Genomic DNA, 17,419 nt, shown 5'->3' with positions numbered 1-17,419 from the left:
ACGCCTTGCCGGTTGGGGATTCATACCAACAATCTCTCAATTACTAGTGCACATCCCTAACCATTAAGCCACCACTGCCCACTGCCAGTGGACCCTTGAGGAACTCCACATGTAATTTCTGTTCATTCAGATTCATAATTACCATTCTGACAGAAAGTAGTGCCTGACTTGTAGAAATAATTCAAACTCATTAAATAAGGCAGCGGCTCCACCTCCTTCCCTAAGTGCTCTAGTCTCACTGATAAAGGGCAAGTAGGAGTAGCTGGTTTGATCAGGGCTGCTGCATAGTTTTCATTTGACCCCATTTCAGTTTAACGCATAAAAATCAAGGTTTATCCTGATAATAAAATCAGTGATTAATAATGATTTTCCAGCCACAGACCTGATATTCAGTAAAGATCAGTGTAATGTATTAAACACATTGTCTGACCCAGTGTGTAGGTGACACACAACTGGACTCAGATGAGAGAGAGTAGTTGTGGACTTTGATGCACTTTGTTCCTCCAGAAGTCAGTCAGAGCAGGAATGGCTGACACTGGGGCTACTCCTCACTGCCTAGTGTGGGCTGTAGCTACAGCAGGGGATCCAAACCAAGTAAGCGGGGGCGGGGGGGTAATGGCCCAGTCATTCTTATATTATGTGAGGTATCTATGAGCAGTAAGGTTCGGGGGGGTGGGGGGTGGGGGGCTTCCTTCCTTCACGTTTGCTCCTTTTGTGCATTTGCTGAGTGTACTTTTTCACTCAGTGGTAATTCTTACCTGAAGGACTTTATGCAGCAGTTTGACTGAGCAGATGTTTGGAAAATGACCCGTCCACTTCAAAGACCTTTTACATGGAACAACAGCACCTTTTCAAATCAGTCACAAGCTGATTTTTCGCTTATTTTTAATGAATTAGGAAATATTTATACAAACATTATACCTTCACCATTTTCTGACCACTGAGCCATTGACATCCATATATCCATATTGTCATCATCTACTGGATATAAAATATGTTTATACTGGAAATTAAACAGTTCAATCTTGAAAAATAAAGTAGCTATTTTAAATATAGAATAAACAATTGACTTACACTGGAAAAGACCCAATACAGAAAAAAGTATTGCAATAATAACATGATGTAGCAAAATTTGTCAGAAGGTTTAGTAGTGACTTGGCTCGAATCGGAAGAGATGAAGAAAACAAAATTATGAATGAGATTAACTGCTTTAACCTGCAAACCAGTCAGTCGTCTGACTGATACAGAAAATAATGTAGGACGTGACTTACAGAATAAATTGGATGATTATATATAAACATAAGGCAGAAGGAGCCTTTCTTAGATTGTGGCAAAAATGGCTTGAAGAAGGTGAGCAGAACTCAGCCTATTTCTTTAGGCTAGAAAGAGAGCAAGTCAGGAACAACAGCATTATGCGGGAGAGGATTTATGGAAATGCTGCGGAAAATTTTTGATTTCTTCTCAAACATCATGGGAATAACTGATGTGGATTGTGAACTTTGTGACGTCCCAATTGATTTAAATAAGATGTCTGCTGCAATAAATTGCTTAAAAAGTAATAAATCGCCGGGAACAGACAGTCTAATCCAGAGTCTTTTTTCATTATTGCTGGAGATTTCAATCAGGCAAATATGAAGCCAATTTTCCCCAAATTCTTCCAATATATGAACATCAAAGCTAGAGAGAGAATCTGTCTGGACAATGTTTACACAAACGTTTGTGAGGCCTACAAGGCCCTTCCCCCCCCACCTCGGCTACTCAGACCATGTCACTGTGTTCATGGTTCCTGTGTATAAATCCCTGCTGAAGCACAACAAACCAGTCAGTAAGAGTGTGGCCAGCTGGTGCCGTCTCAGCTCTCCAAGGCTGCTTTGGATCTACTGACTGGGACATTTTTAAGGAGGCTGCTATAAATGGTGACGCCAATCAACCTGGAGGAGTATATAAACTCTGTGATCGATGACCACGAGAGCCGACCAAAAGCCCTGGGTGACGAGGGAAGTGCTCACACAGCTAAGAATCAGAAATGCAGCTTTCAGATCTAAAGACAAGGCTGCCCTCAGGACGCCCAGAGACAACCTGTCCCGAGCTATGAGGATAGCCAATCAGGCACATGCACAGAGGATCAGTGAACACTTTAAATGCACTAAAGACACACGCCGTATATGGCAGGGCATTCAGCCAATCACGATCTACGAGCCCAACCCACACATCAGTGGCGGTGATGTCTCCCATCCAGATGAGCTAAACAACTGTTTTGTACAGAATAAGCTGACACCGCCCCCCCACTCGCCCGCCCAAGTGAGGAGCTACTCTGTCTGACCACAGCTGATGTGAGAAGTACTCTATCCACATAAGGCTGCAGGACCTGACAACATACTTGGCTTAGTGCTGAGAGAATGCACTGCCCACCTGGCTGGTGTCCTCACAGAATGCACCTCTTTAAGCCAGTGGTCTGTCCCAGCATGCTTCAAATTAACCACCATCATCCTAGTGCTGTAGAAGCCATCAGTGATTAGCCTGAATGACTACTGCCCCGTTGCACTCATGTCAATCATCATGAAGTGCTTGGAAAGGCTATAGTAATGCATAAAGACCAATCTTCCCACCTCTCTAGACCCTCTCCGATCTGCATACTGGTCCAACAGGTCTACTGAGGACACCGTGGCCTCTGCCCGTCATCTTTCCCTGACACATCTGGGTAAGAGAGTCACATATGTCAGGATGTTATTCATAGACTTCAGCTCTACCTTCAATACGTCCCTCAAAAACTGAGGGGGTTAAGCTTGAACCCCACTCTCTGCGGCTGGATCTTGGATTTCCTGACAGAGACGCCCCAGTCAGTATGTATGGGCTGCAACACGTCCAACACCATCATCATCAGGATTGTGGATGATACAACTGTGGTGGGACTGATAAACAGAGAAGATGAATCAGCATACAGAGAAGAGGTGGAAAGTCTGTCCACAAGGTGCAGAGACAAAAATCTAATCTGTCAACATTGACAAGGCAAAGGAGATGATTGTGGACTTCAGAAGGACATGACCTGCCCACACCCCACTCAGCATCAAGAGTACTGCTGTGGAGATTGTAAGGAGAACCAAGTTCCTTAGTGTGGACATAACTGAGAAACTTACATGGACAAAAAAACACCAAATCCTTATTCAAGAAAGCCCAGCAAAGACTAAACGTCCTGAGGCGCTGAAATAAGCAAACCTTCCCCTCCCATCCTCACCATGTTCTATAGAGGCACCATCGGCAGTGTTCTGACTAACTGCATCACCATCTGGTATGGCAGCTGCAACAAATCTGACCACAAGTGCCTGCAGAGAGTAGTGAAGACAGCAGAGAACATTATGGGATGCCTCTCCCTTCCCTACAAGCCGCTTTTTGCAAACGCAGTGTCCGCAAGGCCTGCAGCATTGTGCAGGACCTATCACATCCCTCACATGGTCATTCCACACTCCAGCCACCTGAGAGAAGATACTGCAGCATCAGAGCCGGGTCTGCCAGGCTGCGTGGCAGTTTTTACCCCCAGGCTGTGAGGCTCCTCAACACCATGCTGCCCCCCAGGATCCCTCACTCTGCCTCCTCACTGCCTCAACCCCCCCCCCCGTAACCCACAACTAAAGGCCACAGACCGACCCTTAAGCACTGCACTGCACTTAACACTTTGTCACTCTGACATGGGGGCAATAATAAGAATCCCCATTATTCTCTGTCTGCCCCATTATTCTGCTTCTATTCCTATTTTCAGCTGTTATAAATATTAGACGTGTTACTGCTGTTACTACTATGATCATACACTGTTTTGCACTGTGAACTCAGGCTGTTACAGTGTGCATGATGGTGAATTCAGGTCTAACTGACTGCAGAAAAAACATCATATATTTAATATAGTTCTAACAATATTGCGCATTACCCAATAGTGCACATTACTGTATATTGGACAATCTACTCCTCTTCCTCAGTTACACTGTCCTGTAAGTCCTTTGCACATTGTCTTGTCTTGTTTTCTATATTGGACTAAGTTTATGTTTACACTGTGGGCCCTGAGCTTCGCCATTTCATCTCTCTGTATACTTATATATGGTGGAGATGACAATAAAGTTCAATTTGACTTTGATCTCGGGGGTTTGTTCACGGTGCAGCAATTTGGAAAAGGAGGGAACTGAGCTGGAAGGTGAAGCTTTTAATTTACCAGTTGATCTACGTTCCTACTCTCACCTATGGTCATGAGCTCTGGGTGATGACCGAATAAATGAGATTGCAAATACAAACAGCATAAATGAGTTTCCTCAGCAGGGTGTCTGGGCTCAGCCTTAGAGAGGGTGAGGAGCTCAGACATCCGGGCTCAGAGTAGAACCGCTGCTTCTCCGCATTGAAAGGAGTCAGTTGATGGTTCTAGGATACCTCTTGGACGGCGCCCTGGGGAGGTTTTCAGGGCATGTCCAACCTGGAGGAGGCCAGGGGGGAAAGCCAGAGATTATATATTAAATATACCCCGAGATATTATATATAATATATACAACATTATATATAGAATATATGTTATATATTAGATAAGTGGCAGAAAATCGATGGATGAATGAATGAAACTGTATTGAAAAATAACGCTGCTTATGAAAGTAGGCAAGTAAGAATTTCAAGTTAGAATTTCATTGTACCTTATACACATGACACATGAAACTTATACTGGCATTAAATTTTGAAGTCGCTTTACACAGAAGGACACAATAGTGTTCGGAATATTTTTTTTCTTGTCTCTGAAAATATACAGCTCTTCTGGACCCTCATTCTTAAAAAAATCAGATGCTACTTTAATACTATCTGTACCGCATGTAAAGACAATGTTCCGTGACAAAACGTGACCATACTGCCACCCCAATTTCTGGTGGTACTGCACATCGCGCATGCGTCTTGTAATCTTCATGTAGGCGCGCAGACTCAGCCGGAATCTACACAGAAAACACGTGGCGGCCAGACTGGTACCTCTCCGCGCGCGTACAGGCGGATGTGTTTGTGTGGACTTTTATGATGCATTTTACTCCTCCGCGGACGACCGTCTGCCGCACTCCAGATTTGTCTTCAAACGCCAACATAGATGATTTTGATGAGGATTGGGGTAGTTTGCAAACATTACAGCCAATTTTCAAGGTAATAAAACTGTTACATACATATAAATCCATATGCATATGTGTGCAGACTTGCCCCGAATTGAAAATCTCACGCCAGCCAGTTGATCAAAGTTGGCAGCCCCGTGAACTGCCGCTCTGAATTTGTAAAACGTAGGGAAACATACACAGACCTCGCGGCTGTAGTACGTGTGCAGGGAATATCAGAATAATAATTTACTACTAATAATACTTAAATAGGACACGTGCGCATGTGCAAAGTACACAGCTTAACCAGAGAAATATGAACGTTATCATGTACACGTACGCAGTGTAATAGGCGAGTGATGCGCTTTGCGGAGAACCAGCCTAGATGCGTCCGCGTTGGGAGCGTCGCGTCGGCGCGCTGCTGGAGAGAGGTGTGTGTCCAAAGTGGATTAAAAGTTCACATTGTGACCTAAAGACAAACTCACTTTTAGTGGTAATCTTTGTTGTGTAATTTTATGGTTAATATGTTTGATGAATGCTGCTTGTAATTTTATTTACTTGTAATTAAGCCTATTAGTTTAACACGCGCGTCTTCCCACCGGCGTCGCACGGGCGTCCAACATTTCCTGAGGTATTTCACATATTTGACTTTTTATATTTTATGTATCGTACAGAATAATAGAGCGCAGGCTAAAGTGCAGTTCGGCCCCAGCGAGTCTCTCAGCGCGGCGTGTCTCACAGCGCAGGGGGCAGCCGGAGCGCCGCAGACTCGGGCGGCTACATGAGTATATTGGGAATAAAATGTGTGTATTGGAGCGAGTTCTGTGTGAGTGAGTGTGTGAGGTGTGACCGTGATAATGATGGAGATGCTGGGCTTCGTCATGGGATTAATTGCTCTTCCTCTTGCCTACAGACTCCTGCCAGCTGACGCTGGACCCCAACACAGCAAACGGCCGCCTGTCTCTGTCAGAGGGGAACAGGAAGGTGACATGGGGGGCAGAGCAGCCATATCCTGATCATCCAGAGAGATTTGACATCTGGTCCCAAGTTCTGTGCAGAGAGAGTCTGACTGGTTGCTGTTACTGGGAGGCTGAGTGGAGTGGAGATGGAGCCTGGATAGGAGTGACTTATAAAGGGATCGGGAGGAAAGGAGGGAGTGCTGACTGTCGGCTTGGATTCAATGACAAGTCATGGATGCTGAGCTGCTCTCCTCACAGTTACTCTGTCTATCACAATAATAAACAGACTATCATACCCATAAAGCCCACAGGCTCCCGCAGAGTAGGAGTGTATCTGGACCGGGCGGCTGGTACTCTGTCCTTCTACAGAGTCTCCTCTGATGGACTGACCCTCCTGTACAGCTTCACCTCCTCATTCCCTGAACCCCTCTATGCAGGGTTTCGGGTTTATGATCCAAACTGCTCCGTATCGCTGTGCATGCTGGGATAGCTCACTGTGTGCTCGAGGAATCATTTTTACCTTATCAGAGTGTCACATGTCACTGCTTCTCCACAGCAAAAAGGTAAAATCTCTGCTTTATAACCAGTATAACCCTTTTTACTCTGTCTGAAGTGTGATGTATGTTAATAAAACAACTATTTGGGTTCTGTAAGCTGAACAAACATGGAAAATTACTGTTTTTCTCTGACTTATGTACTATGTTGCCTGTAAATGCACCAAAACTGCCAAAGCAAATTCATAGTACATGCAGTTGTACCAATAGAGTGAATTCTGATTCTGAATAAAATAAAATATAATGAAATCTAAGCCTGATGAGTGGGGGGAGCTTTTCCCCTCCCCTCTATATGTATATTTTTTATTTCTGTCTATATATTGTATTTGCTACCTGTACACTGACAATAAAGGCTTCCTATTCTATCCCATTAATGTCCCGGTTCTGCGCTGCCCAGAACGTAACTGAGTAACAGACTTAAGCAGCAGCCCGATATCGCAGCGGCGACGCTTTGGCCAGCAGGGGGCGGCAGACGGCAGACATTTTATTACAGTTTTTTACGATTGTTTACACTGTAAAATAAAAATTTCCACAGAATTTGCAAAAGTCTACTCCAAGGAGCAAAACACCGCAACAGATTTGCACAACATTACACACAATGTCTGCTTCACTCTTTTTGCAAAACATTACACACAGTGATTTGTAAAACTCTACACACATTTCGACAGCTTAGACACAGATAAGGATTGTGAGGTTACTTCCTTGTCATTACAAAGCCCCAGATTGCCAATGACCACACTAATGAACTAATTGGATAAGCACATCCACAAGGTGTGGAAGCACACATGTGCTAATTAGAAAACGCAGCACTCAGGTGTGCTATAAAAGGCAGCAGGTGAGTTCACCTGTATTCATCAATGAATTCTCAAATGGAAGGAGCTAGAAGAAGAGTGAGAATGAGAGGGGGAGCTCAAAGAGGAGAAGGAGGAGATAGAGGAAGAGGCCTAGGTAGAGGAGAAGAAGAAGGTAGAGGAAGAGGCCTAGGTAGAGGAAGAGGAGAAGGAGGAGATAGAGGAAGAGGCCTAGGTAGAGGAAGAGGAGAAGGAGGAGATAGAGGAAGAGGCCTAGGTAGAGGAAGAGGAGAAGAAGAAGGTAGAGGAAGAGGCCTAGGTAGAGGAAGAGGAGAAGGAGGAGATAGAGGAAGAGGCCTAGGTAGAGGAAGAGGAGAAGGAGGAGATAGAGGAAGAGGCCTAGGTAGAGGAAGAGGAGAAGGAGGAGATAGAGGAAGAGGCCTAGGTAGAGGAAGAGGAGAAGGAGGAGATAGAGGAAGAGGCCTAGGTAGAGGAAGAGGAGAAGGAGGAGATAGAGGAAGAGGCCTAGGTAGAGGAAGAGGAGAAGGAGGAGATAGAGGAAGAGGCCTAGGTAGAGGAAGAGGAGAAGGAGGAGATAGAGGAAGAGGCCTAGGTAGAGGAAGAGGTAGAGAAGAACTTGAAGAGTTGACAGAACCTGAACAAAGAAGACGAGGACCAAATTTGACTCAAGAAATCCGTGCAACACTTATTGACCATGTTCTCAACCATGGACTGACACTGATGGAAGCTGGACAAAGAGTTCAACCAAATCTCAGCAGAAATACTGTTGCGTCAGTAATTCGGACATTTCATCGAGAAAACAGGTAAGCTAACCACACAGTACATTGAAACTTAAGCTTGCTGTACTTGTCATCAATATTGTTTACTGTGACATTTGAGGCTGCATGTGTATTTTTTTATATATACAGTATATTTTTCACATAGGATTGAGGGTCGAGGACACCAAGGTGGAAGGGGCCCTATGTTCACCCGTGCACAAGAGGCCGCCATAGTGAACATGGTTGTGGCCAATAATTGTATCAGGCTGCGAGAAATCCAAGCCAATATCATCAACGATGACCGTATTTTCAATAACATCCACCGAGTCTCTCTGTCAACATTAGCTCGAATCCTCAAGAAAAAGCAAGTACACATGAAGCAACTATATCGGGTACCATTTGACAGAAATTCAGAGCGAGTGAAACATCTGCGCTCTGAATATGTGGAGGTATGTATTGTTCATTTTACTGCTATGGTGTGGTATTGTGCACTGCTCATAATGTTCTGGCACAAAAAAAATGTGCAATAGATATTGAATAGCATCCTATTGTCTTTTACTGTGTTTCAGAGAGTCTTGCAAATGGATGCAGAACAAATTCAGCATGAATTTATATATGTGGATGAGGCTGGATTTAACCTTGCAAAAACACGAAGACGAGGGAGAAATGTAATTGGACACAGGGCAATCACCAATGTGCCAGGGCAGCGAGGGGGTAACATCACCCTCTGCGCTGCTATCACACAAAATGGGGTCCTCCACCACCATGCAAATCTGGGACCCTATAATGCAAATCTAATACTTGCATTTCTTGACAGATTGCACGAGATTGTCACAGCATTAAACAAAGTGGACCAGATGCGGTACATTGTCGTTTGGGACAATGTCTCATTCCATCGGGCTGCTCTGGTCCAGAATTGGTTCCATGGTCACCCTAATTTTGAAGTGTTATACCTTCCCCCATACTCCCCCTTCCTGAATCCAATCGAAGAGTTTTTTTCAGCGTGGCGGTGGAAGGTATACGACCTGCGGCCCTATGACCGTTTGCCCCTCATTCAGGCCATGGAGCAGGCATGTGATCAAATCGACGCAGCTTCTGTGCAGGGGTGGATTCGTCACTCAAGCCGATTCTTCCAACGGTGCCTTGCCAATGAAGACATAGCCTGTGATGTGGATGAAATCTTATGGCCTGATCCAGCCAGACGGAGAGATGAGGAATAGTTACAGTATTTGTGTTGCTTTTTTTTCCAGAGTCAAACTGTATGTACTTCAGGCAGTAATTTTTATTTGTCTACAGATTTTATTTGTTTCATTGATTTCATTGTTGGTTGATTACTGTAACTGATTATGGTAAGAAATACTGTATTTCTTGAATTGAAATAAATACCGGTACTTGAAATATTCAGTCTGCAGCATCAGTGTTGTGCAGTGCTTGGTAAGTTTATAGTAGGCCTATTTGTGTACATTCTCCCTATATCTCAAACTAATCATGAAGAATGTTGTGGGTTTGTCACTATTTTTTGTCATCGAAATGATCCCTTACATAACATCTGCCCAAAAATCTAGCACATGCTATTTCCTAAAATTAGTTTTTCTACACATGTGTTTTTTATTTATCACAGCAGTGTGAAACTGTCTGCAATAGTGTCTGATCATTGAGGACTGTGTTGGTTAAATGAAAACTAATAGCATTTTCACAAATATGTGTATATGTTTTGACTGATATGTGTATGTTTTGACTGATATGTGTATGTTTTGACTGAAGTGTGTCATTTTGCAAACAATCTAGGAATTCTGCAAATTGAGTGTGGTGTTTGGATAATTGTGATTAGATTTTGACAAAAAGAACCTGCTTTTCAAAATTGTGTGTAAACAATCGTAAAAAACTGTAACTCAAAACCTACAGCGGTCCTGAGGTAACTTAGTAAAGATAATAATATAATCAAATCAATCATATATTAACTAAGTAAACATAAATAACATAAAATCTTAATAAGTCACGTTAGTACAACACTTGATCACCTGATCATCAGTGAAGTAGTGTAGGTGATTACCATTTATCAGAAAAAACACATAAATCCTGTTTCATTAGGAATCCTGAGATATATACAGTACTGTGCAAAAGTCTTAGGGAGTCATAGGATGTGTTTAAAACTATTTATCTGGGTAGTAAATTTATATTTTCTCAGTATGAAAAACAAAATTTAATATTAGAACATATGCAAATTATGAGTAAAACAAAAAAACTAAAAGGAATTTCCTATGTCCTCCAAAAAGTTACTGATATCTTGTTGGATGGCTAGATGAACACCAATATGGTTCCTAAACCTCTCCTCAGGTTCACCTCGGCCATTTCATGTATTTCTTAATTTCACCACCAGCTCAATTAATTCATGAAACTAGTTTTGAAAAGTCACTGAGGTATTGATTAGCTATATGAGGTGAGCTAGTGGTCATGTCAAAAAATACATGAGTATATTGAAAATACTGCCAATACTGGGATGACTTTAGGAGTGATTTTGAAATGGTTAAGGGCAAATAATAACAGACATAATAACATACATTTAAATAAACATGGAGATCATTTAAAGTTTATGTGACTGCCTAAGACTTTTGCACAGTACTGTATGTGTGTGTATATATATATATATACACATACATACATATATATATATATATACACATACATACATATATATATATATATACACATACATACATATATATATATATATACACATACATACATATATATATATATATACACATACATACATATATATATACATATATATATATATTTATATATATATATATAACATATATATATAGTCCTTTTTTTATTCCACAGAGTTTAGGAATAAGATTATCAGCCACAATATGACCCACAATACACTCACAGTGGCACTGCAGTAATGCAGCTATACCCCTGAACACAATAGGAAGGTGGATTCTGACTCCCTCTAGTGACGAGCTCCACATTCTGTGCTGCTGCCTCTGCTGGCGGCGTGTTTGTTTCTCTCCCCCATGTCTAATTTAGATGTGGTGCACTTGTTCCCCTGGGGGTGGGTGTATAAGGTGGGTCCCCAGCTAAGGGGGGAGGAATCGATCCTGTGGCAGCCACCACGCCGGCTTCGGCTCTGCATCAGTGTTTCATTCTCCTTTTCTGTTCTGTTCTCTCCTGTTTGTGCTCTTTGTTAATTAATCACCCCTGACAACCCATCTCGGGTCTGAGTCCGTTTATGCTGCGTCTGACAGCAGCCGGAACAAAACACTTACAGAGACTGAAATGCATGAGGGTTTACAGCCTATATGCACAAGCATTTCTCTCACATCTGTGATACACTTACAGACGGTGACACACATGCAAACAGGGAAATTTATCTTTCTGGTGACGCAAACACAGACCCTAACCCTAACTCCCCGAGCGCAGGCGGGGCAGGTAACTCCCCGAGCGCAGGCGGGGCAGGTAACTCCCCGAGCTCAGGCGGGGCAGGTAACTCCCCGAGCTCAGGCGGGGCAGGTAACTCCCCGAGCGCAGGCGGGGCAGGTAACTCCCCGAGCGCAGGCGGGGCAGGTACCTCCCCGAGCGCAGGCGGGGCAGGTAACTCCCCGAGCACAGGCGGGGCAGGTAACTCCCCGAGCACAGGCGGGGCAGGTAACTCCCCGAGCACAGGCGGGGCAGGTAACTCCCTGAGCACAGGCGGGACTAGCTGCTGGGCGTTGCTGGTGTATCAGATCCCCCCCAGCGCCGACCTTTCCTCCTCTGCACCTTAAGGGGACCTAACACTGCTTCCAGGGGGTTCACCTGGCTGGGGTACCCTACACCCAATGACACGCACAGCCAGGCTCCCTTCTCTGGGGACAGCCAGCACACTGCCGGTGGTGCAGCCTCTTCCTGGCACTGGCCCTTCTGTCTACCCCACTTAGAGGGGCCCTGATGTTGTGCGACAGACAGGTCCTGCCATGGGGCCTCCTGCTTGCAGGGTCAGACTGCCCTGCATAGCTGCTCCTGCTCCAGGTGAATGACCTCTCCCAGTCGTGCCGAATGGGCCTCCTTCTGTAACCGCTCGCAGATCTCCTGCATGTTCTGGGCCTCCACCTCTAGGTGCTTCTAGGCCAGCTGGCTCTACAAACTGCGACATGCCTCCTCTCGGCTGAGCAGCGCCTTCTCAAGGCCCCGTAATGCCGCCTCCGTATAGAGGTGTACTAGTTTATGTAGTGGGACTACAGTTCCCATGATGCTCTGTTCCCCACAGTGCTTTCCTGCCTTGTATGTGGTATCTTGGTCGTTGTACTAAACACGATCTAACCACGTACAGACAGAGTCCCTTGTGTTCATTATACATGGTATCAAAAGTGACGAACGGCTAGTCAGGATCAGGATTTTCAGGATCAGCTGCACGGTGCACCGGGCTGCGGAAGAGTGGCGATACGTAAGGCTGCGGGGGAGATCAGCTGGGAATATCGGCACGGATGACCAGGATGAATCGGTATGAATAAATAAATAAATAGATAAATAAATAGATAAATGAATGAATGAATGAATGACCACTGCGTGCTAGCTACTTGTGGGTGAGCGTGACTAGTACACGGTCCCGAGTGTCACGTCAGCTGAGGGAGAAGTGCAGAGATACGGCACATCCAGAAATCTGCATCCTGAATGTGAAGAAACGAGGGATATAATACAGGGTGACTGCACTGTAGTAAAAGGTAGTAAATGAAATCAGACAAAATTAAGGCCCTTGAAAGGCATTAAAAGATAGTAAATGGAATTTGACTTGTTAGTAAATTTTTAATCGTCCACCTCAGTATATTATGAGTTTCCCATTTATCTACGTGTTTTAACTTCATCGAAATAAAAAGTATTTAATATACTCGCTAGTAGGACCTGAGTCAGAATTAATAGCCTATCAGAGTGACGCTGATGCCATTCCTCCACCTTTTAAATCAGTTGAGCCAGGGTGATCTAACGTGCTGATTTTAGCAGAGCCTCTGAAATTAGCTAGTAGCCACTTGGCGGTGAAATGGGGAAATGTAAGTTTTCAATTAGTTGGGTTGATAACCCAGGGGCGGCATGGTGGTGCAGTGGTTACCAATGTTGCCTCACACCTCTGGGACCCGGTTTTGAGTCTCTGCCAGGGTCGCATGTGTGCGGAGTTTGTATGTTCTACCTCTGTCGTCTCCTCCGGATACTCCGGTTTCCCCCCACAGTCGAAAGACATGCTGAGGCTAACTGGAGTTGCTAAATTGCCCGTAGGAATGCATGTGTGAGTGAATGGTGTGTGAGTGTGCCCTGCGATGGGCTGGCCCCCCATCCAGGGTTGTTCCCTGCCTCGTGCCCATTGCTTCCGGGATACTCTCTGGACGCCCCACAACCCAGTAGGACTAGCGGTTTGAAAATGGGCGGATGGATGTTCATTTCATAAGGTTATTTAATTTTATTTTTAGAAAACAATTACCATGTTTGGATAGTTCACAAACTTCCAAGCAGCAATGTATATAGCTCAGGAAATTTTTTTTTTTTTTTTTACTAATTTATCAATTTATGGGTGTGACTCACTGTTTCTCATTAATGAAGGGCTTCTTCCTTGCTTTTTGGGACTGCAGTCTAGCTTCTAGGAGCCTGACACACACTGTCCTGGCAGTGCACTTCACACCGGCACTTAATCTTTCCCATTCCGTTTGAAGGTCACTTGACGTCATCCTCTGATTCATGAGAAACTGTCAGATAATTTCCTGCCATCTCTGCCATTATAAAGTGGCACCACCCTGTACCTGGCTGGTTTCTGGTCATTTCCAGTGTCTTCACCTTATTCTTGTTCTGCTGTCTTAGAAATTTTGAATCTGGAAGCTACCTGCTGTTCAGTGTAGATTTCTGCTAGTAGAACCAGGATTGAACCAGGATTTAAAAATGCAGAATTGTTTAGAAATACACAGTGGGCTCTTAATTTTATCCACAGCATATATATACATACATAAATACAAACTTATTTATCTGTTTGTTTGCTTGAAGGCAGTAGGTCCTGCTTTTTAATGATATTTAGGGTTCAGTTACTTGTACATTTAAATATAATCATACTGACATATTTCTAAATAAATCAAGCACTGAAATTCAACTGATTTGACTACATTTGCATTAGTATGTTTACATATATATGTAAGCAGGGCCACGGCCGCGTCAGGAATGCTCACCCAGGCACGCAACGCCAGCTCACTAAAAATGTGAATGTACAGATGTGTGCGAGTATGAGTGCGTGTAAGTGTCGTTGTGTATGTATGCAAGTACGAGTGTGGGTTATGTGCGTTTGTGTGTGTGTGATTATGAAAGAAGTGTGAAGTCCTTATTAACTGTTGCTGTCTTTATGCTGCCTATCTAGTCATGAGCTCAGGGGCAACGTACTTCGGTTTCCCAGGCAGGACATTAACCACAGACAGGGACAGCAACAAACCTCAATTAAAACTAAATACAAAATATTTATTAATACAAAAACATATGCCACTTTCCAGGATCAATTAACAGTGCCCATTCACTCGCTCATCCACTCGCACCGATCCTGTTTCAAAGAGTAGACAAATGAAATAAAAAACACATCAATTACCACTTTTAGGCAAATTAAACATTTTGTTCATTAAACAGTGTTTTAAGAGAACATCTCCCATTAACAAACACTATATGTTAGAACGTGTACACCGTAGCTGATGTCACACTGAGCCCAAACACTTTTCTCCGTTTTGCTGAGGACAATTTTACAAGAGTCTGTCCCACATGTAATTATCGCTTAGTCCAAAGTCCTCCAATGCCTTCAAACTACTGCGGTGAAGCATTCGATGCAAGTCACTTGCAATATATAAACATATGGGCTCAAAAAGTGTGTTCACTGCTCTTCTTGTGTCTCCATAAACATGCTACAATCATTAAAACTGGAACGTAGTACCTTAATCTCCGGAAGATTGGTTGAGAGGAGTCACTGGCAGAAGTCGACGAATGGCAGGGCACTGATAAAATAGCACCCGATGTCGAGAAGACGGATATTTACGTCCATGCTTGTCCAAAGGACCCTCCTATGACCTTCACTGCTTAGCCACTCCGCTTTTCTGTCGCACAGGCCGTCCACGGTGTCTGTAAACTTCTCTGCACGATGTACGCAGGCCCCTTTGGCCTATCCAGGCGTCTACATCAGAAGTTCAACTGCACGCCGTATCCACAGCTTCAACTGTGCGCTACGTTGCACTTCAGTGGGAGTCTTGGTCGCTTAATAATTAGTCACCTTTGCTTGCAGCTAGCAAATCGCACACTAAACACGCGTTATGAATGCGCACCACACTAAAACAGGAGCTAGCAGGGTAAACTTGTTATCTCGGTAGCTAGAAAATAACCGCCTAAAGTAAGCAAACTCTCAGCTCACTTGCTTTTACAGCTTTCACAGTTTCCACTTACAAAAACACCTTTTTCTCACCTGTTTTCTTTCTATGTCTGCGCTTATTCTTCTCCCTCTTCCGTGCCACGCTCTCTCTCTGATTTTCCCAAAAAAAACAACACGCACCGTTTCAGCACGGGCTTGTTCTGACCAGTTCTCTCCCGCTCTTAACTCTTCAACCAATCACAGCCGCCCAAAAATCCCGAGCAGTCTACATACTTGTCAAAATAAAAGCCTCTAACTGGAGCCCCTGTTACATATAAATCTATATACACAGAGATACATTGGCACATAATATCCATCCATCCATCCATCCATTTTCCAAACCGCTTATCCTATTGGGTCGCGGGGGTCCGGAGCCTATCCCAGAATCAATGGGCACGAGGCAGGGAACAACCCAGGATGGGGGGCCAGCCCATCGCAGGGCACACTCACACACCATTCACTCACACATGCACACCTACGGGCAATTCAGCAACCCCAATTAGCCTCAGCATGTTTTTGGACTGTGGGGGGAAACCGGAGTACCCGGAGGAAACCCCACGACGACACGGGGAGAACATGCAAACTCCGCACACATGTGACCCAGGCGGAGACTCGAACCCGGGTCCCAGAGGTGTGAGGCGACAGTGCTAACCACTGCACCACCATGCCGCCCCCTGGCACATAATATACAGAATGGAAATACTATTGAAAAGATTTACACTGTTATTTTAAAACACCACTATGACATTTATGGAAAATAACAGAAAAATTATAGAAATGCAAAAATTCTAATTGTACAAATTACATGTATAATAAATGTATATTTTTGCCTGTATTCCATTGTACTATATAGCTTTACACTCTACTACAAAATACTAATTAAGCAAAAATTAATAAATGCCTACATTAATACCTTTCTTGATGAAAATAATGGAAATCATAAAATTATCCACTTGACTCTGTGTCACGATCGCTGGAAGCGGGTAAGGCTCACGTACAGGCAGGCAAGGAAGCAATCAAGACAGGCAAGGTACGGGGAAAATGGGGATTTAATAGAAAACTGGAGATCAGGAAACATCAGACACTGACTGACATCAATGACGGACAAGGGGAACAGGTCAGACCAGGAATTAAATACACAGAGACAAATCAAAGTAAGCGGCCAAAGCTGGAGATGATCAGGGTAGTACACGTGGGTAATCAGGGGGCGTGGCACACACGAGGAGCGGAAGAGCCGGGCATGACACTCTGTAACAGATAGCAATTAGCTATTGGAGGGGGGGGGGGGGGGTTGGTGGCCCCCTCTGCTTGGGCTGTCTATCGGCATTGTTTTACCTATGCAATTGGCAGCAAGATAAATCATTTAAATGTATTATATTTAAACATTTTAGTTGTTATTAGATTTGTCTGTATTACATATTATTGTTACTGAAGGATAAAAGTTGTTCTGCTATCAAGGCAGAATCTTACCTGATAAAACAGCAATGACAGAAATGAAGAAGAATCCTACAATCATCTTTGCACCACACAGTGTTTCTCATCTGAAACAGTTCATAGCTTGTGACCTGATAGCTCAATAGCATGTGCTTTCTGGAGAATAACTCTGACTTCCTGTTGCACGACCACATCTCACACGGACCCTACATACTCATACAGACAGTTTTTACCGTCTTAAGAATGACAGTGGATGCTGGTATGCATTAATTTCAAACTATGAATTCCTTGAGAGTGATTATATGCATACATGCAAAACATTTTAGCTAAGATATAGTAAAACTTTAACATATATGATCTGTTTTGTCTCTGCACATCTGTTCTGTTTCTCACAA

The 17,419-nt window shown here is 43.8% G+C and overlaps 2 protein-coding genes and 1 long non-coding RNA gene across 22 annotated transcripts in view; 2 read left to right on the top strand and 1 right to left on the bottom strand.

The window, feature by feature from the left end:
• Nucleotides 1-17,419, top strand: part of LOC125740020 (tripartite motif-containing protein 16-like) — a 411,298-nt gene that overhangs the window by 280,461 nt on the left and 113,418 nt on the right. Inside the window, exon 6 of one of the 12 annotated variants that reach the window (XM_049010693.1) lies at nt 6,016-7,011. The exons of 10 other annotated variants lie outside the window; for them this stretch is intronic. In XM_049010693.1, the coding sequence (XP_048866650.1) occupies nt 6,016-6,551 (536 nt within the window). In that variant the 3' untranslated portion in view covers nt 6,552-7,011. Of the gene's footprint in view, nt 1-6,015; nt 7,012-17,419 lie in introns of those variants that run through there. One more of the 12 variants, XM_049010670.1, reaches the window with a different exon arrangement.
• The window catches only part of LOC125740033 (uncharacterized), a 303,704-nt gene that overhangs the window by 188,644 nt on the left and 97,641 nt on the right, over nt 1-17,419 (bottom strand). The gene's annotated exons all lie outside the window — the stretch shown is intronic.
• LOC125740028 (uncharacterized) lies at nt 7,575-9,731 on the top strand. Of its 7 annotated transcripts, none has more exons than XM_049010712.1 (4): nt 7,575-7,641; nt 8,020-8,230; nt 8,352-8,634; nt 8,755-9,731. In XM_049010712.1, the coding sequence occupies exons 2-4, from the start codon at nt 8,148-8,150 to the stop codon at nt 9,403-9,405; spliced, it is 1,017 nt and encodes a 338-aa protein (XP_048866669.1). In that variant the 5' UTR covers nt 7,575-7,641; nt 8,020-8,147; the 3' UTR covers nt 9,406-9,731. The 7 variants fall into 7 exon arrangements, with proteins under 7 accessions (XP_048866669.1, XP_048866662.1, XP_048866664.1 ...); XM_049010705.1 differs by having other exon boundaries at nt 7,600-7,683; nt 7,726-8,230; XM_049010707.1 differs by having other exon boundaries at nt 7,615-7,707; nt 7,772-8,230.

This window comes from Brienomyrus brachyistius, chromosome 4 (assembly GCF_023856365.1).
Source record: "Brienomyrus brachyistius isolate T26 chromosome 4, BBRACH_0.4, whole genome shotgun sequence".
Classification (NCBI taxonomy): Eukaryota; Metazoa; Chordata; class Actinopteri; order Osteoglossiformes; family Mormyridae; genus Brienomyrus; species Brienomyrus brachyistius.
Note: the sequence above shows the minus strand (reverse complement) of the source record. Positions and strands in the feature narration are given on the sequence as shown.

Coding starts and splice junctions, on each gene's coding strand:
- LOC125740028 (XM_049010712.1), top strand. CDS start 8,148: ATGGAAGCTGGACAAAGAGTTCAACCAAATCTCAGCAGAAATACTGTT. Junction 8,231..8,351: donor ACATTTCATCGAGAAAACAG/GTAAGCTAACCA, acceptor TTTTTCACATAG/GATTGAGGGTCGAGGACACC. Junction 8,635..8,754: donor TGCGCTCTGAATATGTGGAG/GTATGTATTGTT, acceptor ACTGTGTTTCAG/AGAGTCTTGCAAATGGATGC.